General features: G+C 38.8%; 1 protein-coding gene across 1 annotated transcript in view; it reads left to right on the top strand.

Annotated features, from left to right (window-relative positions):
- Positions 1 to 26362, top strand: part of kif21b (kinesin family member 21B) — a 141262-nt gene that overhangs the window by 76853 nt on the left and 38047 nt on the right. Inside the window, 13 exon segments of the mRNA XM_052034870.1 lie at positions 1454 to 1669; positions 2625 to 2700; positions 4745 to 4841; positions 6603 to 6791; positions 11566 to 11765; positions 14673 to 14780; positions 14953 to 15021; positions 16921 to 17150; positions 18290 to 18440; positions 20759 to 20950; positions 23962 to 24063; positions 24602 to 24764; positions 25387 to 25447. Of these exon segments, the coding sequence (XP_051890830.1) occupies positions 1454 to 1669; positions 2625 to 2700; positions 4745 to 4841; positions 6603 to 6791; positions 11566 to 11765; positions 14673 to 14780; positions 14953 to 15021; positions 16921 to 17150; positions 18290 to 18440; positions 20759 to 20950; positions 23962 to 24063; positions 24602 to 24764; positions 25387 to 25447 (1854 nt within the window).

Here is a 26362-nt window from a genome sequence, read left to right as displayed (position 1 = left end):
TAGGCTCCCTTCCTCTCCTTTGCTATATCTTTTCTCTGTGGCAGGCACAATGCACACTTCCATATGACTTTCCTTTTTATAAGGACTGCTTTCTCAAAATTATCAAAAGCTGCATTTAATTGAATGGGTTACTGTCAGGGATGCGAAGATCCTGTTTTAGCATATGTTTCTGGATGTAAACCATCCAAGTGCTATTTCATGCCTCTTTTTGGCAACTTCCCAACTTTTTGTGGTGCTCAAACGCAACAACTGCTTAGCATACAAAAAAAATTGTTGACATCCAATCTCTAGGTATTCATGTCTCCTTACAAATATCCTTGATTGTAAATCAGGGCTATTTTGTATTAGTCTTTCTTGATCTGTGCCACAGAACAAAAGTGCCAGTGCCATGTAACTAGCTGGGGTTCACAAAGTTTAATAAAATTGCTACTTCATTTACAGATCCTTACATTTTGCTAATTATTAACATGAAATGAAGACGCAGTACTTTGCAAGTTTCTCAATACTTATTTTGATAAAGCTGAATGGAATGCTTTAATCGTTCCCATACTTAACATTCTTCTATGGGTGGATCAATTTTGTGTGTAAAACATGTTGCATCCATGAATTAAGTCTCTCTGGGGTTTCATTTTGTAAAATGGTGTGTGGGATAAAGGATTTTGCAGGCTTTATTTTGTGCAGTAAGTATAATGAAGTTTCACCAGATTGACCCATGATGAGGTAGTTGTTTTGATTTGAGTTTAGAAGAATTAGATGTGATCTCATTCAAATGCACAAATTTCTCAGATGGCTTGATAGATGCAGAACTGATGTTTCCTTTGGCTGCCATGTGCATATCCAGGGTCATGGTCTCAAAATATGGGGTTGGCCATCCAGGACAGAGATGAAAAGAAATGTCTTCACTTTACGGGTGGTGAATCCTTGGAATTCATCACTCGAGTGAATGTGGAGGCTCAATCATCAAGTGTATTCAACACACATATCGGTAGGTTTTTGATTTATTAAAGGAATCCAGAGATGTGTGGTTGGTGTAGGAAACTGGCACTGAGATGAGGAAATCTGTCCTGACCCAAAACGTTGACCTCCTGCTTTTCTCCACGGATGCTGCCTGGCCTGCTGAGTTCCTCCAGCATCATAGTGTTTTTCATCTAGCTTCCAGCATCTGCAGTCCTTTGTTTCTTCAAGGATGTGGGGTTTGTGTCGGAAAATTCAGATAAACCATCATCTTAATGGAGCAGCAAGTATGAGAGGCTGAATGGCTTATTCCTGTTTCTATTTCTTATGTTTGTATGTCCATACACAGACATTTCCTGATCCAGTCTTTGGAAACTTTAATCCAAATGATAATGCAGATAATTTTCCTTCCTATAAACTTTTGTTACTCTTTTTGGAACTTTATTTCAGCTCTTCATTTCTCAAAGACCTCTGTGATATAAAGGTCACTTTGTTGCAGGACTAAACTGTTGGAGAGTGAAGCCATGAATGAATCCCTCCGACGCAATATTTCTCGACTGACATCCAAGTCTCCGTACTCAGCGGGATTGTCTCCCATGCCTTGTTCATCAAGTCTAGCCATCTCCCTGGAATCTGATACTTCTGAAGTTGTTGAACTGGCAAAAAAAGATTTGGAGCTGCTTAGGAAGAAGGAAAGGATACAAAGAAGAAATAGGTAATTGCGTGCTTAAATTATTGAATAATATGTGCATTTAATAATAGGCTTCTTTGAATTTGATCTGAAAGGTTAAAGTATGCTTTTTCTGTAGTTTTCAGTCAGAAGTCCCTGAATGCTTCTTAAGAGGATCCTAATCGAAGTATCCAACTAGTCCCTTGTCTACCATACATCAGAGCTCTGATGTGGTTGTGTTGGCTTCCTTTCATGGATTTGGCTGACATTCTGATTCAGAATGTTTTGGATTCCAGCCCCACTTGAGAGACCTAAAATGTAATTGATTTTGTTTTTTCAGTACTCCACTGTCGGGGGTGGAATCATTTGAATCACATTAAAATACGGCCAAATTTTTCCTTCTCAGGATGTGAAAGAACTAAAGTTGCAATTTAAGGTAGAGGAGGGCAAGGGTTGTCCTTAAATGTATCTTGTAACCAACTGCATCAACAGAGATTATTTCTTTATTGAGTTTGAAAACTTGCCAGGTTGAATTTTCTGCAATCTTTCCTCACATTACAACTGTGACTTTATTTCATTGACTGTGAGTTACTTGGGTCTATTGTTCAGGAAAAGCACTGTAGTTTATTTTTCTTCATGGCATAAAGATTTTTATTGCCAAGAGACTTTAGTGGGATGGGGTGGGAGGGGGAAACTTTACTGCCATACATTTGACAAAATGAGATACTTACCAACATGATAGGTTAACATAGCTAAATGACCAAAAAGCTATTACTTTAAATTTTAATGTCCACCAAAGGGGATGCATCTCTGATTATTGATCCTTGTAAACAAAAATATTGTGTTGTTAATATATTGTAGAAGCATTTCAATATCTCATCTTTACAAAAAGAAAATCACTGAACTTAAAAGAAAAATCATGGACCATAAATTGGATAGTTACCAGCATAATTTTCATATTTTCTGGGTATGTATTTACTTATTTCTCTTTCCTTAAAAGTCCAGAGAAGGAGAAAAGAAGAAGGAATCTACAGACAGAGAACTGGGAAGAGACAGATGATAATGAAGTAGAGGAAGTATGTAAAGGCAGAAAATATGAAAAATGTATTTAAGAATCTTGTATCTCTGTATTTGAGTGAACCATTCATTTTTTTGCACTTCTATTAATGGTACCAGCAATCGGTTGTCCAAGGGGAATCCCCCTTTCACATCCTTTTCAAGAAGAATTAAAGGACCAGTAATAGGATTCCAAGTAGATGAACCATACCATTGCCCAGTGCCTCAAACTTTCTTCTGCAGAGAAGAGAGGCTTATTCCTTCTGCAGAAATACTGTAAATGTGGAGACTTCGGCAGCAGATCATTTGGCACAAATATGAGCTGAAGACTGACTTTTCACTTTTTTCTCATAAATAGATCAATCACAGTATGTTGTGATCTGAATAGTTAGCTGAGGATAATTAACAAACAGCGTTACCTGAAAGGCTGTAACTACCAAGATTTCAAGCAACTTGCACAGACATTGTGAAACCTACGTGTTGAGAACTAAAATAACTGACTTTGCAGGTCAGCAGAAGCCAGGATGGGGCAAAACTTCAAGCCAGTTTCCAAGTATGTGGTTATGGAGGCAAAGGGGGGTATTATGTGGGTCAAGTTCCTTCCAACTGTTTCATGCCGTACCTTCTCAGTTTTCGTAGCTTTTAGAAACGGTGAGCTGCGTCAGTAGCTGAACAGCCTCCTGCTTGCACCTTAGATTCCAATCACTTTTCTATTTAACATTTTTTTTTAACATTCTTCCTTCAAATTCTGCAGAAGCTGGATCTGAGAGCAATGCATTTTGCACTTTTCAAAATTAACCAGAGATTCGTGAAAGTAAATGAACTGACGCACAACACTGAGTATTATTTAGCACATAAACTTACATAACTTTCACGTATATTCATATATTATGATGGAGGAGGACATTTGGTCCGTTGAGTGTCAGAAGATTTCCATCAGTCCCATTCCCCTGCTTTTTTCCCTATAGCCTATTCCTTCCCCCCCCCCCCCCCCCCCCCCCCCCCCCCCCCCCCCCCCCCCCCCCCCCCCCCAACTCTCTTTCTACCCACTTACACTAGCAGTAATTGCAGGAGCCAGTACCTTGCCTTTCAACTAAGTTCAAATCCATTTTAAACAGACTTTTGCTCGAACACTGAAATTAACCCATTGTGCCTGGCTGAATCTGCTTTGCCCCCAGGCAGTTTCAGTGCAGCCTCTTCTGCTGATGTGCATAACATTAGGCCACAAAAAGAGCAAGTTGATAAAAGCATTGAGTTCCTGTCCTTGATCAGCTAGCAACAATTCAAGCATATTTTCTTACCTTGCAGCTGATATTGTTCTGCTGACCACTGTGATTTGTAGGCTTTTTTTTATTGCTTAGCCTCTACTCCTGCAGCTAAATTGATCAGCTCGGGATTTAAATAATTGAGTGTAGCTTAAGTGGAATGTGAATTTCCAAAATAACTTTGAGTGCATACCTTGAAATCCAAATCCAATGCATTCTATAGAATGTTCCGGTTGATTATATCTTCTGCTCTTTGCACACCTCATGATCAGATGTTCATGTCTTATTTCACATAAGAAATGATATATACATGAAAATTATTGTTTGTCCCATTAACTGTTACCTGCCTTGCTATCTTTCTTAATTTATAATTTTTAAGTATATAGATATCACTGGCAAGACCAGCATTTATTCCCCATCTCTGACTGCCCTTAGAGTTTCTCCACTCTTCCTCATGCTGGTACATCTACAGTGAAATGTACAGGCTGTTCCAGGATTAGACCCAGCAATTACAATATAGTTCTATATCAGGATAATGTGTCACTTGGAGGAGAACTTGTGTATAGTGGTGTTCTCTTGCCTGTTGCCCTTGTCCTTGCTAGTGACGGAGGTCACAGGTTTGGAAGGTGCTGTTGGATTAGCCTTGGCAGATAAGTACAATGCACTATGTTGATGGTACCCCTCCTTGCCGCAGTTCACCAGTACAAGAGGGAGTAAATGTTAAGAGAGTATATGAGGAATCAACCAAACAGACAAAAGGAACCTATTACGTCTACATCTCATTCTTTTGTAATTTCAGGAAGAAAGCTGCTGTGAAGAAGAAGAAGGTGGAGATGAAGAAGAATTTGACAGTGATGGAAGTCTGGATGAAACTGATACTGAATCAGAGGAAAAAGGTAATAATTCTAATCTGTAGTGGAAGTCACTCAGTTCATTAGGCTGACTGAAATACAGCTAAAAACAGAAGAAAACAACAAAATGATTCATGTTAAGATTCTGAAGGATTATATTTTTCATAATTAATCATGGAAAATGTGACCTTGTATTGCAATGTAAGAGTGCTTTGGGATATTCTGATGTTGTGAAAGATGATATATATGCACATGTTATATGAAGCGAAGATTTAGAAATACCAATATGCTCATTACAGTGGTAAAACAAAGAACTTATTAATAATTTAAAGTCTGAGGAGAATTATTTCAAAAGACACAAAGAATTAGAAAACAGGTGATTAAAGATTGCTTGAGCTTAGTAAAGATGATTTTTAGAGTGAAAACAAAGTAACTCGGCTTAGAAATATATCTTCAAGCATAAAGTAAGCACTGCAGGATGTAATATGTTGAGCAATAAAATGTGCTTTTTCCACACCCAGAATTACAGCACATATCACATTGATTAGCACTTCTAGTCACGTTCCTGAAAATGGCCAAAGGTCATTGTTTGGTGCAAATCAAAGGCCACATGCCTGTTTCAGGTACTATTGTAAGATTGATTTACATCTAAGGCCATTGGCTGGACCTCCCACTGAAAAGGTAGCTACTGCTTCAAATCACTCCATATTCAGGCAAGAAGTACGTTATCCACATAGCTGTCTGGCTTCTGTTTATTACCTTCCAAATCCCCTTCCATCCTGTATTTACTTGCTGCCTTTAACCAACATTCCAGCCAGTTCATGTTTCTCCTCCCTGACATTGTTTCCACTCCCCACCTCCCAACACGTTGCAATGAATGCTGCCTCAGGCTATGACTGGCTTCCACAGCTCACTGCAATTGTAGAAGTGAGACTGGCCACGTCCCTAACAGTGGTCTCTATGGGACAGCTGTAGACTGCACTGGACTGGGTAAAGCTTTAATTCGGACTGCTTTGAAATTTTCAGTCATTCAGAAGGATATCATTGCATTAGAAACGAATAACAGTGATACTGTGGCTGTCAGTTCTTCTGTGCAGGATAGAAGAAGAGAAATTTGGACTTAGAAATCAGAATCTGTTAGCAAAGTTTAAATTCCATAGATAGTGCTGATGCTGTATAGATTTTTTTTGTAAGAGAGGAGGATATTGAAAAACAGCAGTCATATTATACTGCGATCCAAAAATTTCCTCATTTCTTTGTGACTCAAATCAAACTTCCATTCCCAGATTGGCTCTTGGCTGTCCGATCAGCTAATCTGCAGTGTCTGTCTCAAATTGGTTAGACTTTATATTCCCCAATCTGTCCATTTCTTATGGCTTTATTTTCCACCTGCTTGTGTAGTAATCCAGTTTTGTTACTTTTAAGCTAAGTTAGTCCATTTTCTGAAAGAGATGAACCCTGTTCCAAATCTGTTGCTTTACTATTTTAATGTGCATTATATACTAAAAATTGAACATATCTCAGCTACAGAAGGCAGCTTATGTTACTGATATGCAAACTATCTCTGTGCTTTGTTTTAGTTGTAATTGGTAACGCAGATGAATCACGTTATTTTAATAGTGTAACATTTTTAATATTTTGAGTTCAGATTCATTGCTGTTTTATGTACCTTTTTGTTTGTTTAATTGGATTCAATCGAAAGGTTTAGTATTTTTAGACTGTCGCACAGCCTCAAAATTTAGGTTTTCGATAACTTACGTACAACTCTTGAATAATTTTTCTCTTGTTTCTTTGGCTTATTTTCAGTCAACTATCAGGCTGATCTTGCTGACATAACTTGTGAAATTGAAATCAAGCAGAAACTGATTGATGAGCTTGAGAATAGCCAACGACGATTACAAATACTGAAACAACAATATGAGGAGAAACTTATCCTATTGCAGAACAAGATCCGGGACACACAGCTAGAGAGAGACCGTGTTCTGAAGAATCTTGGTATGGGTTATTTATTCACAAATTGTCAATTAAAACTGTTCCATGTTGACAGTGAGAAAGAGCACTGAATTTTTGTATCATTTCTTCTCCCAATTATCATGTTTTCAAAATATGTTGTAATTATAGCTACATCTACTTATAATAGTTCAACGTGGTTTCCATACATACTTAATTTAAAGTCAACAAACTAATTCTAATGAACAAGCGATAAGCAAACTCTAACTCTCCTTTCAAAATGTGTCTGACCTTTGTTTTGGTTGATTTTTAGTTCAAAGGTTAGATAAGATATATCTTTATTAGTCACATGTACATCGAAACACACAGTGAAATACATCTTTTGCATGGAGTGTTCTGGGGGCAGCCGGCAAGTGTCGCCATGATTCTGGCTCCAACATAGCATGCCCACAACTTCCTAATCCGTACGTCTTTGAATGTGGGAGGAAACCGGAGCAACCCGGAGGAAACCCACGCAGACACGGGGAGAATGTACAAACTCCTTACAGACTGTGGCTGGAATTGAACCCAGGTCGCTGGCGCTGTAATAGTGTTATGCTAACCGCTACATTACCGTGCCTGCTAGTGGGATGTATTTCTATGTATTTCCATTTAACCTTTTTTTTTACTCATTAATATTTGGTCTTTAGGTGAAGGGGAAGAAGGGGTGACAATTAATTATTACTTTTCTAGTTTCAATGATGTAAAATTTGGCTGAATTATAAAGATTGGCTCCTGTTTCACAAACATCTCCTTTACAGTATTGCATAAAGCCACAATCTACTCTCAGAAATAATTCAGCACAATTACCATTCTTGGAGGTAGAAAACAACAGCAGCTTGTGTTCTGCATCCTTAAACATAAACATTGGTGGGCCATGTTGTTTCATACAATTCCATGTTTCACTGGGCGTGGCAGGAATGGTGAGCAGGGAAGGGAGCAAAATTGCCAAGGATTGCTCAAAGTGGGGCAACAGAGGGCAAGGATACTTCTGAAACTCCATAATCCCAATGATTAATAGCAGTAAAATGTCAGGATTTTTTCAAATAAAAGTATGTAGTTTCAGTACCTAGGCTCATGAGAGAGTTTTAAAGTTCTTTTTGATGGTTTCTTAAGGTTTTTTTAAATATATATAAGAGATATAATTACAATATTGAAGATTTGTTTTGAAGTATTATTAGAAGCTCTCTGACTTCTTTTACTTCTGGTTGCAATCTGTGTTACAACAAACAATGGCCTTCTTTGTTCCTCTGCTTTATGGAGGATAATTATTAGGACCAACACATTCTAAAGAGCCTCTGTTGTCGTCCCCTGGCTTCTCCCTGTGGGTATGCCTTCCTGTTTCCAGATGTCAGAGGGGTTAACTCACCATTTCAAGATATGTATATTCAGTGGTGCCTTAACTTCTAATGAAGTTCACTGGAGGGCGTACAGACTGAAACAAGTGATACACAAGGAGATCAAGCAAGATGTGTACAGTTCACTTCAGCTCTTCACGGACTGCTCTTAAAGTTTATGTACACATTCTTGCAGACCAGAAAGTAGTCAGCCATTTAATATGATACTTAGACCAATGGCAACCTTAAAGCAACAATTATTGTTCGCAAATAATATTGCAGAAACTAAAGCTGTGATCCTGAGCAACGTTTTAAAAAATACTGTCTTTAAGCTGTAGCTGAGGTGTGCCATCTGCTGGACAACTGTAGGTGCAGCAGCTAAGGGAGACTGTCAACTGAGAGCTCGCTGTTAGATGAATCCTTGGCCCCTTTTAGCACTACTTTCAACTCAATTGCTTGCTGCCATTGGATTCGTCTTCATAACTTGCAAGGCTAGCACTTGGGGATAATTCTGCTGCTTACTCTGTGACCTTCTGATGTGGTTAACTGATGAATTATAACATGATTCTGGGGTATTGAAGAAATACATGTGCCATTTGTTATGAGTTGTTCCTCCACACAAAAAAAATAAGCCAGGAGTGGAAAGATGTTCTACAAATGTCATGTAAAATCAGTTTTTAGAAGCAACTCTTCATTTAGGGTACAATGGAAAGTATATTGAACATAATCTCTTCTGTTCACAATAGATAAGCCAGGAAACTACAAGTAGGTGAGCCTTGCATCTGTAATAGGGAAATGAAAAAATTCTAAGAGGCAGGATTTATGTTCACATGGAAAGGCAGGGACTAATTAGGAGGCATCAATGTGGTTTTATGCAGGAGAAATCCTGTCTCATAACTCTTGATTTGTTTTGAGGAGGTAATTCAGAAAACTGATGAAGGCATGGTGGTACACGTGGTTTACGTGGACTTTAGCAAGGCTGGTCCAGAAGGTGAGGGCACATGGGATCCAAGGTGTGTTGGTGAACTGGATTCAAAATTAGCTTCATGATTGGAGGCAAAGGGCAGAGGTTGAAGGGTGCTCTTCTGTCTGGAAGTCATAAGCAGTGGTATATTGCTGGAATCAGTGCTGGGACTATTGTTATTTGTCATATATTTAAATAACTTTGCTGACGACACAAACATTGATGGAGTAGTAGATAGAGAAGAAAGTTGTGAAAGAATGCAGAAGGATGTAGATTAGTTGGAATGTTGGGTGGAGTGGTGCCAGATAGAATTTAATCCAAACAAGTGTGAAGTAATGCATTTTGGGATGTCAAATACCAACAGGACATATACATTCAATGGCAGGGACCTCGGGTGTGTTGATGTACAAAGGGACCTTGGGGTGTAGTTCATAGCTCCCTGAAGATGGAGGCAGGTGGATAGGGTAGTGAAGATGGCATTTGTATGCTTGCCTTCATAAGCTGAGTATAATATTTGGGATGTCATGTTGCAGCTGTACAAAATACTTGTTAGGCCACACATGGAATATTATGTACAATTGTATTGGAACAGAGCAGAGGGATATGGGTCTAATGTGGGCAAATGGAATTAGCACAGATAGGCATCACGGTCAGCAGGGATGATTATTATCTGAGGCCCAGTTATTTTCAGCTGCATCATCAAAAGTTTTCTGCCATCCTCATATGAGGAGTGGGGATGTTTACTGATGATTGCACAATGTTTGTCCTATTCCTATCCCATCACCAAATGAGGTTGTCCATACCTACATGCAGCAAGACCAAGACAACATTCAGGCAAGGGCTGATGAGTGGCAAGTAACATTTGCACAAGAGTGCCAGATAATCCCACCCCTTCTCCCCTCCCAGCAAAAGAGTCTAACCACCTTCCCTTCAAATTGAATGGCATGTCATTGCAAAGTCTTCCACCATCAACATCCTGGAGTTCACCATTAACTGGAAAATCAGCTGGACCAGCCAAATAAATACTGTGATCAGAAGAGACTGACTCGCCTCCTGACACCCAAACACCTTTCCACCATCTACAAGGCACATCAGGAGTGTGATGGAATACCCTGCATTTTTACAGAAGAGTGGAGCAACAATAATACTCAAAGAGCTCAACACCATCCAGGACAAAGCAACCTGCTTGAATGGCACCTTATTCACCACTCTGAATATTAATTCTCTGCACCGCCAGTTCACTGTGGCTGCTGTTTGTGTGGCCATGTACCAAATGCACTGCAGTAACTCATTCAGGTTACACTAACAGCATCTCCCAAAACAGTTATTAAAATCAGAAATGTGTGAAACACCAAGCAGGTCAGCCAACATCTGTGGAAAGTGAAACAGAATTAATAATCTTTGAAAATTGATGGAGTCTCAGGCCTTAAACGTCAACTCTGTTTATCCATCCACAGATGCTGCCTGACCTGAGTGTTTCCAGCGTTTTCTAAATTTATTTCAGATTTCTAGCATTTGCAGTTTCTCTTTTTCATTTTCATCTCCCAGAACTGTGACTTCTACTACTAAAAAGGCCAAGGACAGCAGGCATGGGATAATGTCACCACCTGCAGGTTACCCTCCAAGTCTCACACCATCCTGATTGAGAAATGTATTGCCATAGCTCCATCATTGCCGGGTCTAAATCCTGGAACTCCCTACTTGACGGTGTTCTAGGTGTACCTTCACCAGAAGGATTACAGCGGCTCAAACATTGGCTTACTACCACCATCTCCTGGACAATTATCAATGGGCAATAAATGCTGGTCTTTGCCAGCAACACCCTTATCCTGAGTAATGATTTAACAAGAAAGGACTTGATGGGAGTTAGGACATAGATTGCAGATTTTTGGTTGTCTTCAAGTTTATAGAGAGTTGAATCAGTGAGCCCAGGCAGAAGTGTATTGGACTTAACAAGTCTCGAAATAATGAAAGCAGCAGATGAGCTGAGACAGGGAGGAATCAGGCAACGTTGCAGAGATAGAAATGGGTGCTCTGAGAAAAGTGATCTGAAACTCGACGAGATCGAATATTTCTCCTTTATCCCCCTGTTCTTGTAACATCTCAACAAGGTGTACTATTCAACAGGAAGCACTTTATTTGTCTACCTGCACTGCACTTTCTCTGTAACTGTAACACCATATTCTGCATTCTTTTTTTTATCCTTTTGTACCATCTCGATGTTTTTATGTATGGAATGATCCGTCTGGATGGCATGCAAACAACTGTCACTGTATCTCGGTTCCAGTGACAGTAATAAACCAATTACCAAGGCACCACTGAAATTGCAAATACACATTGGGAAAAAAATCCTGAATGCAACGTAACCTAAATTATTGGTTTACCATGACAATGCACCATGGTGCCATGCCAACATTCCATATTTAGGTGGCATTTTAAATTGATGAACGTTAAATTGTTTTTATGATTTTTGTTTCAGGTTCTATGGAATGCAACACGGAAGAAAGAGCTAGCAAGATTAAAGCAGACTATGAGAAAAAACTAAAGGAAATGAATCGAGAGCTCCAGAAACTGCAGATGGCACAGAAAGAACATGCACGTCTACTCAAAAATCAAACTCGCTATGAACGAGAGTTGAGGAAACTGCAGAGTGAAGTGGCTGAAATGAGGAAAACCAAGGTAACATTTTCATTTGCATCATTTTGTCCCTTTGCTCTTTCAGACATGGAGTTCTTTGTTGGTGATATTATAGACATGGGGTTACCTTCCATTACCTTGTGAACTCCCTTAACCCAGACAATGAATATTTGTAGCAACGCAAAAAGTGCTGGAGGAACTCAGCAGGTCAGGCAGCAACTATGGAGGGAAACGGACAGTCAAAATTGCGGGTTGAGACCCTTCATCTGGACTGAGTGTTTGTTCATGAAGAAAGGAAACCTGTAGGCATGGTCCATCTTGTCCTCGCCCAAGGCCCATGTACTTTCATGTTTTCCAGGTGACGGAGACTAGGAATATCCTGAGCTGAATCTCTTCTCCCCACATTGCCAAACAATGACCTCTGCAGCTAATTGGGTGTGGCTGGCAGATTATCTGCACGGCTGTTTTGCTTTCAGTCCCTGGGATCATTGGAAGCTGTGGGTAATACCAAATAGCAAAATGTTATTTATCTTGTTCTGTTTCAAGATATGAGATAGAAGGGGCAGGAATTGTAATTTTAACTCCTTTCAACAAGCAAGAGTCAGAGGCTGATTTTGCAGAGTTTTTAAAAATCAAACCCAATCCACCATGCACAAACCATTTCTAGTTAAACATGACAATTTTGACTGAGTGCAAGGAATCCCTGATTTGATGAGAATAATTACATTGGCTGATTTCATGAGATTTTTACTACAATTTGAACTGAAGGTTCAAGAGAGGATGCAGGTAACATTAGACTTTAGAGACACAAGGGATTGCAGATGTGGAATCTGGAGCAAGACGCAAATCACTGGAGGAACTCACCAGGTCAGGCAGCATCTATGGAGGGAAATGGACAGTTGACGTTTCGGGTTGAGACCCTTCATCTGGACTGGAGAGAAAGAGGGGAGATGGCCAGTAATTAGACCTTAGAAACTAGGGTTGTTCTTGGGGCAAAGAAGATTGAAAGGAGATTTGATAGATGTGTGGAAAATCATGACTTGGCTTAGATAGTGTTATACCCCATTTATAATTGTTTCAAGGACCAGGGGAATTGATCTAAAACTTTGAGCAAAGGATACATGGGGGATGTGAAGAAGTAGCTTTTTTTTATATAGGGAGTTACTATGATCTGGAATTGACCATCTGAAAGGATGGTGGAAACAGAATGAAACCTTGCTTTCAAAAGGGAGACACAGATGCTGGAATCTGGAGGAACGAAAACTGCTGGAGGGACTCAGTGGGTCAGGCAACAAATGTGGAGGGAAATTGACAGTCAACATTTCGGGTTGAGATCCCACAATAGGACTGATGCAGGGTTTCATCCTGATTCCTCCATCACCACCCACCCCACAGATACTGCTCGACCTGCTGAGTTCCTTCAGCAGATTGCTTTTGCTTTCAAACAGGAATTGGATAGTACTTGAAAAAAATAATGTGCAGTGCTGTAGGAAAAATGGAACTGACCAGATTGCTCAGCTAGGAACCAGCACGGAGTTTATGGGTCACTTGGCTTCCATCAACACCATGATAGTTCCTTGATTCTATGAAATCCCTCTTGCATGTTCTTTCCCGAGAAGTGACCGTGTAAATGCAGACATTATTAGCAGAATATCAAACAATCTGCTGGAGGAACTCAGCGAATTGAGCAACATCTCTGTGGGGGCGGGAAAGAATTGTTGATGATTTAGGTCGAAACCCTGCATCAGGACTGAGAGGGGAGAGAGCCAGTATAAAGAGGAAAGGGGGAGTGGTGTGACAGGGGCCAGAGGTGATCGGTAGACAGAGGAGGGGTGAAGGATGATGAGTAGATTGAGTCAGCTGGGGAAGGTGGAGGGGTGGAGTTGGTCTCTTTCACCCTCTTTCCTTCTGCGCATGGTGTGTCTGGCAGATGTTAGAAATCTACTGTTGCACAATTCTCCTTTTCATTGATATCCCTTGGGGTTTTTCATCTGTCCGTCTGAGCAGAGTTGGAAGAGAAATGGCCTTTCTGCCACAGACTGCACAACTATCTGACCTTATCTCTGCTTGTGCTCACATGAGCTGCGGTTGATTATCCACCACCTGCCCCACACATCCACTGTATCTGTCCTGGTTCTTAGTAAAAATGTACCTTGTGATGGACCTGCCTCAGAAGGGCTACTCTTCATCATGTGATTGTCCCGTGAACTATAATGGAAATGCAAAAATGTTGCACCCATACATTAAGGTGATCCAGTTTCTTTTAGAAAACCATAGAAAACCATAGAACAATACAGCACAATACAGACTCTTCGGCCCAGCTTGTTATGCTGACCTTCAAACCACATCTAAGACTATCTAACCCCTTCCTCCCACATATCCCTCTATTTTAAATTCCTTCATATGCTTATCTAACAATCTCTTGAACTTGACCAACGTATCAGCCTCCACCACCACCCCAGGCAGCGCATTCCATGCACCAACCACTCTCTGGGTGAAAAACCTCCCTCTGACATCTCCCTTGAACTTCCCATCCATTATCTTAAAGCCATGCCCTCTTGTATTGAGCATTGGTGCCCTGGGAAAGAGGCGCTAGCTGTCCATTCCTCTTAATCACGTCTGTGATTGAATATTGTACAGGTGTGAGTCAGACATATTTAATGCTGTTACTGTGCAGCTTCAAAATCCCATTGCCTCTTGCAGAGATCAGATTTTATTTATTGTTGATTGCTGTAACTTGTACTTTTTCTACGTATGATCTCACACAGCTTGGTATCCTCTCATATACATTGAATATGCAGTACATGCAATGAATTGAATGTTTAGGAGATCAGACCACATCCTTCTTTATGCAGGTTTACCAGCAGGGTTAACCAGTTGCAAAATCCTATTCACATTACCTCACACCTAATAACTTGTTTTGTTTTCCCCTGGAATTTTCTTTTGTAGGTAACACTCATGAAGCAGATGAGAGAAGATCAGCAACGAATGAGAATGATTGAAAGCAAAAGGAACCGTGAAATTGCACAACTGAAAAAGGAACAGAGGAGGCAAGAAGTAAGTACTGGGGAGGGAGAGATCATGATCGTAAGTGGGGATGAAGATTGGCAACAGAATTCATAGCCAACCATACATAGGAAGGATGCAAGATGAAGGAAGGCCTATTTACTAATCGGGTATTCTGCCTTTATAGCCACTAAATATAAAGATGTTATTTTTTTTATTTCAGTACCAAATTCGGGCTTTAGAGTCTCAAAAACGGCAACAAGAACTTGTTCTACGCAGGAAAACTCAAGAGGTTTGGAAATTATTATTAATGATTCAAATAGACAATAATTAACTGTCAACTTAAACGGTGTGTTTTAGGAGATTTTTTTGTTTTACAATCATCTTTCTTTCTCTGTTTCTTCCATTGTGCAATATGAATTTAGATTTGCATTTTATTTATATGAGAAAAGGCTGGAACAGTCTTTGGATACATGGAGAGTTGCTGGCAGGCTGCATTGCATGCTGCAATGTCAAAATAGAGATTGCACTGGAGGCTAGATTGGCAAACATCAAACCTTATTCTGTGCCTGTGCTTCCCTTAAGTCTAGGAGCACTCCATAAATTGTTGGGCTAAGAGGCTGGGTACACCATATGTGTCCCTGCATCTTAACATCATGCAGAGCTGGAACATCTGGTATTGGCCCATCCATTTAAATGGAGTTGCTGATCTCTGAAGTAATCTTCCTTGTTTGTTTTTTTTTAATTTCAATGTAAATTTGTGTTTTCCCATATTCCAAAGACGTACAGGTTAGGACGTTGTGGGTATGCTATGTTGGCGCCGGAAGTGTGGCGACACTTGCGGGCTGCCCCCAGAACACTCTATGCAAAAGACGCATTTCACTGTTTCGACGTACATGCGACTAATAAAGATATCTTTTAAAAATAAATTTATCGATGTTGATTTTTTGACTTCTTAAAAAATTTTCAATATCATTTAATTGTTTTCAACTGTCTCCAAATTCCTCTGATCATAGACATCTGTGAATGGTGCAAAGCCCATTTGATCACACAAACTGTCAAAAGCCATCAGAGTGGTCCATGGGCCTTCCCTCTGGCACCTGCAGGCTAGTTGCTTGCTTTGGTTGTTGGTGCCACACAGAAGGATCATTGCAACAATGCTAAAAGAACATATAATTGCAAAAACTGCAAATAAATTTTTATTTGCTTATCTCTGTTAAAGGGACCAATGAAAAAGAGACACTTTAATTCAGCAGGTCGACCACATTGGGCACAGATTAGCATGATGCAGCCCATTGTGGTTGACCTGCTGAATTAAATTGTCTCTTTTTCATTGGTCCCTTTGACAGTGATTAGCAAATAAAAATAGTTTCCACATCTGTACTGATGAAGGATCGTGACCCAAAATGTCTGTTGTTCACTTACCTCCAGAGATGCTGCCTGACCTGCTGAGTTCCTCCACCATTTTGCTTGTTGCTCCAGATTCCAGCATTTGCAGCCTCGAGTGTCCCCAAATGATTGTATTAGATAGGTCACAGAACCCATGTTTAGAAGAGAGCAGAATTACCTAACATTTGCAAGACACAGTGGAATTCAATATTAATATATACCAATATTAAAGCCAACTAACTTGTTGTAAGGTATACATGTGAAAATACTACATTTTTGTTGGTGGTTCATCATATCAGGGAATTAATTAATCTAGTATGTCAGAAGTGAAGTACTTTGATCTTTTCATCAAACTTTAATTGTAGCTAACAACCTTAAGTCAAGGAGAGATCTTACTTCAGGACATGGCTGAAAGTTATGAAGATGGGAAGGAAAACTCTTACTAATTACTGATACTTTTAAAGGAAACTAAACAAATAATAGAACAATGTGTAGCACTATCCTGGAACATTTGTTCCTAAGAGTAATGTTCCTTGTTAGAATGCTGAATTTGGCGCGCTGCTCTTATGTCGGAGCTAAGAAATATTCTAAAAATAATGTACACACAGAGGGCAAGTAAATTATGATTATTTTACCTACAGGTAAATATTGAAATTGGTTTGAGTGATTAGATTTGCATTTTTGAAGTAAAATAGTGCAACTAGGAAGCAGCAAAGAAGAAAGAGATCCTGACTCTAAAAGCAAGTCCTTTCATCTTCTGGTATTTATGTTATTATTCTGTGCCTTTTTTTGTCATTCTTAGGTCAGTGCTCTTCGAAGATTAGCCAAACCCATGTCGAACCGAGTTGCTGGTCGTGTAAGCCGCAAGCAAAATATCTTGGATTCGGGTATGGAGCTTTCAGCCAGTACTACATCTTCAGAACCAGAGTCTGCCTCCAAGTCCGTGTCCAACATTGTTAAACAGTGGAACAAAAAGTTAAATGCAGCTTGGAATGAAACTGTTTCTGCAGTGAATGGAACCAGAACAGTGAGGTAAGCATGGAAGCAACAGCTGGTCTTAACAGATGAACAATAATTCATCATTAATGAATTCCAGTCAGTGAAAGAAATGGAGGTGATAAACTCTGTAAACTACAACTGTAGGATGTGAGAAACATCCAGCACAAGAGGTTAGGATAAATCTTCTCTCAGTACTCTAAATTTGACTTGTTAAAAGCTTTTGATATGAAGGACATGATCGGAAAAAGTACAACATAGAAACAGAAAATATTTTTCCCCAAATTAAATCCAGCAGTTAATATGAAAAGTTCTGACATCGTTTTGGCTTTGCATTGCATTGCATCAGAGAACCAAATATATATATTTAATTGTAAATTTGGTATTAGAACTTAAAATGGTTTGAACCTTGGTCAGGAATTTTTTAATCATAATCTCTCATTTCTGATGAAAGGTCCATAACTCAATTTGGCAGATGCTGTTGGAAAAAGCTGTGTAATTGTTTTAAAAAAAGTTAGATTGAAGAGAGAATGAGTAGACATGGTCTATTTTTGAGAATCCATCTACCTCCATCTGATGCTGTAAAGTGGATATCCAATATGGCTACTCATTTGGTCTCCTACTATTTCTTTCAGTAATTTTAGGTGTGATTTAGGTGTAAGTTATTTTAAAGTCGCTGTTATTTTTCTGCTCACCCTTCCAGATTTTGCTTTATACATGGAATCGTATCAGTAGCTAACATAAATCTTTCCATTGACCCAAGCGTACATGACATAACCGAATATCAGTCGCATGTTATAAGCCCAGTATCACTATCGTGATATAAATTATCATAATATAAACATAATAACATGATATAAATGCAATGCCATGATATAAACCAAATATAATTTGGCTCAAGGAATACATGAAAGGAAAGAAATTGCTTGGAGGAGACAGGGACTTGAGTCACCACCTTCACTCTCACAATCCATTAAACATTATGTAAAACTAGCTTCCCAATGTTGTGTCTTATACAATTTGCAACTTGTTTAAAATGCATTTCATGAAAGCAGATGACTGTTTTCTGTGTCCCTCTCCCCTGACACCTATGAACAATGTGAATTCACTGTATCTATTTTACCATGTCTTCCTTTTTTGTTAAAATGTGTTGGTTATTTCTTTTTATTCCACAGAAAAAACAAGTACCAGAAAAAGGGAGTTGGTGAGAGCTTTTCTAAAACAGCACGGCTGAAATGGCAGGCACTGGAATGTAGGATAAGTGACATTGTGATGCAGAGGATGACTATATCCAACTTGGAAGCAGATATGAATCGTCTTCTGGGGGTATTCACATTGATTTATTAACAAAAGCATGTAGAGTTATCGCCCTTTTGCAATGTTATTTTCCATTTGTATCTATGCTCCAGAATTCACTGCTGGATCTAGGGCTTAAAGTGCTTGCCAAAATAAAGTCAACATTAATACCATTATCACACAAAAGGTAAGGACAGATGCTCGACTACACAAGGAAATCCATAAGTAGTTTTCCTGGATATGAAGTCATGCCATTACCTTAGTAAAAATAGCATCTCACTGTCTGGCACATCTTTGAAATGCATTATAGTTGCTCCTTTTACCCAATACATGTGAAGTAAGTGAAAATTAGGACTGGAGCAAAATGGCTTTGGAGCCATTTATTCAGTCAATTTAACTATTAGAGATTTCGTGCAGTAGGAATTGATTACTGCCAGTGAATCTCTCTGGCACTGAAAATTAACCATTGCAAGTCTGGAGTCTCATTTCTTGTTAGAGATTTAAAAAATGTTAGGTTTTAACTACATTTTTTGTTGCCATTGTTTTTCCTCTATAATCCCATCTTTCATTTACCCTTTGTTTCTTATTCTGTACCTGATTTGGAGTTGAATTTAGCCAGCTTAGTTTGTACTTCTTTCTAAGTCTTTGCACTGTTTTAGGATACTTCAGTTCACTTAGTTAAGGAAATATATGATCACTTGCATTGTTACCTTGTGTCCCGGATGTCCAGTTTCCCTCACCATCCTGTTATCAACTTGCACTTGCAACTTGTGGCACAAGGTATCACAATTCAGCTGGAAGAATGAATTTACCAAGCATCATTGCTATGTGTCACTGTTAAGAATTTTTCATATTATTATGAAAGTTCTGAAAAGTGAGACATACAGTTTAAAAAAAAATCATCTTTAGTTTAAGCTGTTGGAATGAAATGCTTAATGAAGTCCAAGTTGCTTCAAGAGATGTTGCAACATTTTCAGTGGGATTTTTGGATAGTATTGTGCATTGTTATTCCTTTACTTCTAAAATTAATGAACTGGTGTGAACAGAAATAATGGAACAATTATACTCCAATAGTGTAAATTCATGAGAGTAACTTTCTGATGAAACTTGCAACAGTCTATCTTAGGCCTTGCCTTGTTAGTAGTTTTGGATTACATAATAAGAAAGGTGGAGACATTAATTTCTTACATACCGTGGAGTGTTCTCCCGCATTTCTTCAACTTTATTTTCCTTTACTATACCCTGGAACTACACATGAAAAGCACATTAGAATCAGAAGATTGGCATATATCACATTTGTGGAAGCTGTTGAACCATTAGTTCAGGCTGAATATATTCAAATAATTTTGTGAAGAATACTTGTTAAACCTGCTATTCAAAACCAGTTAGAATTTAAACAGTAAAGCAGTGTGTTATTATTATTACATTTAATGGCAAACATTTATGTCTACATAAGTTGCAGAAATATTTTAATGAAGTATAGTGGTGATGCACCATTTTGCTTAATATTCATTGCATACAATTGAATTTAAATTGACAAACCTCATATTTTTGGCATGTTATTCCTTGAACTAATTTCTCAACTCCTCCTCCTCCTTGTTAATACCTCATAAATTGATATCTGGTTTGCAGCATCTCATGTAGTGACGTGAATATCAGACGTGCCCAGGGAAAGATCAGAGGATCACTCTTTGACATTGTGTTCCATTGTTTGAATTTGATTACTGCTGGCACTACTCAGACTTGATGTAGTTTCACATGGTATAAGCAGTAGTCATACCCTCCTTATCCTCCTTGTGTCTGGTTCAGGGCAATCCATCTATTACACGGAAGGTTTACGTACAGGCATTGGTTCAGTGAGGTCAGTGAAGAGGTAAACGAGTAGTGTTACAGGAGTCTCTCCTGCAGACTTGAACCATAATCTCGGCATGCCCCCTATTCAACAGCGACAGACTTACAAAGATGTGAGAGAAAGGCTTCCCATCTAATGCTGAGAGGGAAGGGATGTTCTCTGGTGTTGGGACCTAGTTGATGGCCATTGACTTCAGTGCTCTGGTAATGGTACAGATGTTTTGTTGCACATCTGTTGGCCTGATGTGGCAACTGTTTATCCATATCAGATCAATACCACATGGTAGAGTACACTAAGACCAAAGCAACAGCCTAGAGTATCTTTGATCCTGTGGCTGATATGGTTCCATCGTGTTTCTATTCACCAATTACCTGACCTTCAACAAATGGTTGTTGGAGTTGAGGACACCGTCCAATCTGAGCCTGAACTAGTTTTTCTTCATTATCTATTCTACCTTTTTGAAAACAAATAATAATCAGCTGTCATTTCTTTGCAGAAACGAGAGGAACTAATTGGCCTGCAGGAAGTGCTACATGGGAAAAGAGAACGGATTCGAAATGAAAGTCCAGAAGATGGGTCTATACAGGAAATAAATGAGGAGCTCGAGACTTTGAATGCAAATATTGATTATATTAATGACAACATTTCTGAATGCCAGGCTACCATAATGCAGATCGAAGAAACCAAGGTATTTAGACTTTGTCAATCAGCAGTCATGCAGAATTTGGCTTGGCATTTGAAACTTGTAGGTATTAAAAATAAGTAAAGATAAAAAGAATGTAACTGGAAATCTGGAACAACAAAAAATCCATGAAACACTAAGGAGGTCATGGGTGGAAAGAACAGGCAAGTTAATGTTTTGGGAATCACGTTTTATCAAAACCAGAAAACGTAATGATGAATAACTTTAAACAAGGAGTGGGAGGGAGGGGGTGTAAAGGCACATGCGAGAGAGAGTATGTGCATAAGGTGATCTACACTGGAATGAGAACAGCAGACAAGTCTTCTGGGATAGAAGTAGAAAGTATGAAATAAGTTTGACCGTAAAGACTTAATAACTGAGATGGCAGGGGTAACACAATATTGAAATGGCAACATACAACATTGGCTTGGATCATATTGGATCCAGCACACTGCCTGGACTTGCTGCCTGAGGTCCATGCCCACTGCTTAGCATTGCCAGAGTAGGAGGGCTGATCAAATTAAGTGTCCACAACTGAGGTGTCCCACGAGCTTGAGCAAGCATTGAAAGACAAGTAGAACTTGGGCGGAATATCACTGAGACCCTGCCCCCAGAATACCTTGCTAACCTTGACCAGTACACTATGGACCACCTCTTGCACTACCATGGACTAGTCTTTGATTGTGTTTGTTTTTGCACTAATATCTTGTTTTGCGCAGTTTTTTTCTTTTTCCTTTGGTGTCCGGTATAATTTAATGTTCTGTGTGTTGTATGAACCTTCGCGCCTGTGATGCTGCTTCAAGCAAGTTTTTCATTGTACCTGTACCTCATCATACTTGTGCATATGACAATAAACTCAGCTTGACTTGACTTGAAAGACATTTAAAAGCTAATCAAGTGGATGTTAATAATTTTTAAAACTTCATTAAAAAAATCGTGAAATTAAAAACTAACAAATACTGACAACAATTAGACTGTTAAAATAGCGTGGAACATTTTAAGCAGTCACTGCACTGGCTTTTCTCCATAGGGTCAGTGACCCTATTCAGATGAATGAGGGTATTATCTTCCCTGCAGCCATCCTTTGAGTAAAGCTGGGGAGTTGATGTGAAGTGTATCTGGTCCCCTCTCTGTCATGTCAGTGGCTTGATGGTGAATCCACTGGCAGAGTAGGAGGTCAGATATGCCACAAATCCAAAACGAGCAGAGGGAGGAACAGTCAGTTGTTCCCTTCTGAACCACCAGCTACACTTCTAGCTTGATTCAACCTGTTAGCTTGTTTAATGAGAGGATAGAAGGAAGTTGTTGGAAGAGGAGTCCAAGCTAAGAAATAAAAAGCAGGTTAACATCACAAGAGAAGTTCGATCTGCCAGTAACCTGGTTGAACCCAGATGTTACTGTTGGAAAAACATATATTAAAACAGCCAATGCTATTGCTGCTAGTTTTTAATCAATCCCAGTATTAAGAGCAATGTCTTTTTTTATAAAACAAAACTGAGCCCAGGTAAATGTGGGAAAGTGAAATTAAGTCACTTGAATAACCTGTACTAAATTAAAATGTGAAACTTAACCCAGTTTGATTCAATATTATTACGAGTAAATCTATTAAAAACAACCAATGATAGCTTTACCTTTTCAGTATCTTACAGTTAACATCTGTGGGGTAGGGTTAGAGAAGGTGGGGAAAGGGGAAGGTTTTTGGTTCCAACAGAGAAATTAATCTCAGTATTTAAAACTAGTTTTGCATTAGGTGTGTTCACTTGATAGAGTGGTGTATTAAAGAATTCTCATTACAAACAGAAAATTATAAAAGAACAATAACTTTAATGAGGCCAGTAGTATCCATGAGTGACAAGCAGTTAAGAACAGCAGAACTCCCGAAGAAGCCATTTGTCGTAGTATTGGTGGGAAACTGCTGAATTTTAAACTCTGCATTGGAAACTCTGACAAATAGCCCATTCAGTGCTGTAGGATTTACTGACTTTTACCAGATGTCCCAAGAAAATTAATGATCACTGAATGAAGCAAAAAATTTCTTGTACTTGTATTTACGTGACCTGAACATTGAAAGAGCTTGACAACCAGTGAAGAATTTTTAATGTGTGGTCTCTGTTACAATGTTAGAAATCCAGCAGACCGTTTAGGCACAGCAACATCCCATAAACAACAACATCCAGAGAAATTTAATCTCAGTATTTAAAGGGAGTTTTGCGTTAGGTGAGTTCACTTGATAAGGTGAAGTATTAAAGAATGCTCATTACAAACATGAAAAATATGAAAGAACAGTAACCTTAATGAGGCCAGTAATATGCATGAGTGACCAGCAGTTAAGAACAGCAGAACATCAGATAAATGTCCCAAAAAGTACTTTTAGGGGTGGTGGAGAAATAAGTATTGGCTGGACGTCAGGAAGAATTTCTCTATAACTTGTTGAATAATTCCTTGGGATTTGTTCTGGGGCTTGTTAGATTATTAAATGTGGCTTCATTTCATCACTATAAATCAACATCACCAAAAGGCTCATGCTGCATTTAGTTCTGTTTGGCCAAATAGAATGGGAGTGTCACTGAACTGATGGAAAATAAATAGTAAAGTAGCCACTGCAGTTTCACAGACATCTACTGATAACACTTTGCTAGATTGGTGAGTCAAAAATGTTTTGGAGTTTTTCTTTTTATCTAACTTTGTCTCACTGATTCTATAACACTGTGTCTGTGGGTGATTGTGCATCTAATGGTAAACACATTTTGTGGGTTAGTGAGGTTGCCCAAAATTACTGAAATAAAATTTTAAAACTTGCCATCTGTAAATGTCTAAAGGCAAGTCAGCTGCTTTTTGGTTTGCATGATGTGGGACAGAAGTCCCCCTAAAGAGAAGACAAATTTGAGTGAGCGGGGAAAAGAATGAAAAACATAAACTAATGTAAATCGAATGATCCTCAGGCAGTTTTAGTGTTCTGATGTAATTTCACCAGTTGCAGTCTGTTTCATAATTACTTTTCTTGCTGTATTTTGCAGGATGAAATTAATTCAACCGATACGTCTGTTGTAATAAGTTCCTGTTCCCTGGCTGAAGCACGCCATCTGCTGGATCACTTTCTTAAAATGTCAATTGACAAGGTGAGAGAGTCTCTTCTGTGTGCCCTTGTGATATGATAGGATGCTGCATAGTGGTTTGTTAGCTGGAGGGTAGTCAGAAAACATAAGTATTTGCATTGTGAACATCTTGGTCCAGTCTTTAATATTACCTCTCAAAGTGACACATAACCATGATATAAGCCAGCAACTTTTGATGTACCATATCTGAACAGCTGTTCTGTAGACTGTGCTTTGGGAATCTTATGTTTATGGTAAAGTAATTAAAGTAGCGTTGAAGCCCTCAGTTCTCAAACAGCAATATTATGTAAATATGAAAATGTTTTTACATTAGTACTAAACCCATGTAGGCCGAAAGCATGTTATGTTCACAGTTCCCTTGCTCAGAAACGCACCTATGTGCACGCTGGGTGAAGATCGAAGAGAGCTTGATCTATAATACTTGTGGAGTGAAGTACCCTGCTGATACATTGAGGATTAATTGAGATCCAGTTGTTATCTGCTTGGGCTGTGTTGGCCACCTTGCTGTGAATTTGAGTCACTCAATTATTTTCATCTCCAGGGGATGCAAGTGGCTCAAAAAGAGGCTCAGATTAAATTGCTGGAAGGTCGATTAAAGCAAGTAGATGTGACTGATTCTGTTCCAACTCAGCTGATTAACATGTTGAGAGAAAAAGCAGAATCTATTCCTGAACTACAGACATTGCTTCAAAGTGTCTCACAAGGTAATCTGCTCTCTGTTCTTCTTCTTCTCTCCTTGATCTTGTAAGAATTATATATTTTATAATGAAATATTTATTAAAATTCTAAAGACTGTAAGATTTGTAGTTCTGCATTCATTATTCCATGTTTCTACACTAACTTGCTTTTAATCTTTCATAGCAATTTTGAATTAGAAAAGAAGTTTCAAATGTAGTTATAGTCACAACACACTGAAATTTACTCACTAAATTTTAGAGACTTTTTTAAAAGAGGCAGATCGGAGAACAAAAGAGTTTTCTGCACTGACTATCAGAGAAAAGGCTGATGTATTGGGTGTTCCCAAACAATTCCAATATAAATTTACATGTAATTATTAACATGCAGGGTTTAAAGTGTGGTCATTGTTAACTTTCAAGAACAGATCACCTTTTCACCCCAATTAACTCAAAAATTCCTTAAGCTAATAATAAAATGTCCCGGTGATAAAGAGCATCAGCAACTGTACACGTCACTGTGCATGTGTGTGAAACATCAACCAATAAGATGACAGAACTAAAAAAAAGTTATCATGTGTGTAATATTTGTGAACACTGAGCTTTGACAAGTTGAATAATTTGTTTTTTTTTTAATATTTATGACTTTTAGAAAATGGAGAACTCAGCAGTGATGAGGAAACATCTGAGTGCAGCATAGGGCTAGACAGCAGGTAAGCAGCTGAAAAATATCTTTAGCTTATTCTGCATTCTTTATTGGTGCAGAATATAAAGTATCAAGGGATCAATATGATCATATAGGTAATGCACTAACATTATATCACTGGCTCCATTAGAATTACTCAATAAAAAGTGTATATCAGCTCTCCCAAATGAATTGATTACAGTCACAATTAGCTGTGGATTTTCCCCATCTCCTCCTACTTCAATATATTTTCAACATTTTACCCTGGCATTAGGTAGGCAACAAGTTATGAAACCAAAACTTGTTTTCAAATGATGCCGTTGATCCCCTGACTTATTGAAAAACAAACTAATGATCGTGTTATGCTACCAAACTTTTTCATTTCTTCCCTTCACCTTTTCGACTGCTCCTTCTCCAAGCTTCCCTGGTCGGCATTCTGGCTAATCTTCACGTGGTCTTTCACCATTTCCTCATAGCTTGCAATGACATCATTTTTGCTTGGACCAGTTACTAGACTTCCTCTTATTCCATACACTTTCTTCATCACTCCAACTCTATGCTGGTCACCTATAGCCCTCTTAGAGATGTGACAAGGTCTGGAACAAATTGCCCAGATGTTTTATAGACTCATGTATCTCAAAACCTCGAAACACCGAGCCAGAGAGATTTGAGGCTGAGATGTCAACTGGTGATCATTCTGGACAACCTCAATGGCAACAAACTCCTTCATCCTGTACTCCAGACATCTAATCTGTTCTACTCTACTTTTGTATAATCTTTATCTGGGATTTGTATAGTAATTTGCACTGGCACTAAAACATTGGACAAAGCTTATTTACCTACTTTCTGAACCTAGCACGAAGGACCAAAATAATTGGGAGGGAAAACCACCACTTCCTTCCACATCCCACTCCCCAACCTGAATTCCCACTCTCACCAAGTT

The sequence above is a fragment of the Pristis pectinata genome, chromosome 20, assembly GCF_009764475.1.
Source record: "Pristis pectinata isolate sPriPec2 chromosome 20, sPriPec2.1.pri, whole genome shotgun sequence".
Taxonomy (NCBI): Eukaryota; Metazoa; Chordata; class Chondrichthyes; order Rhinopristiformes; family Pristidae; genus Pristis; species Pristis pectinata.
Note: the sequence above shows the minus strand (reverse complement) of the source record. Positions and strands in the feature narration are given on the sequence as shown.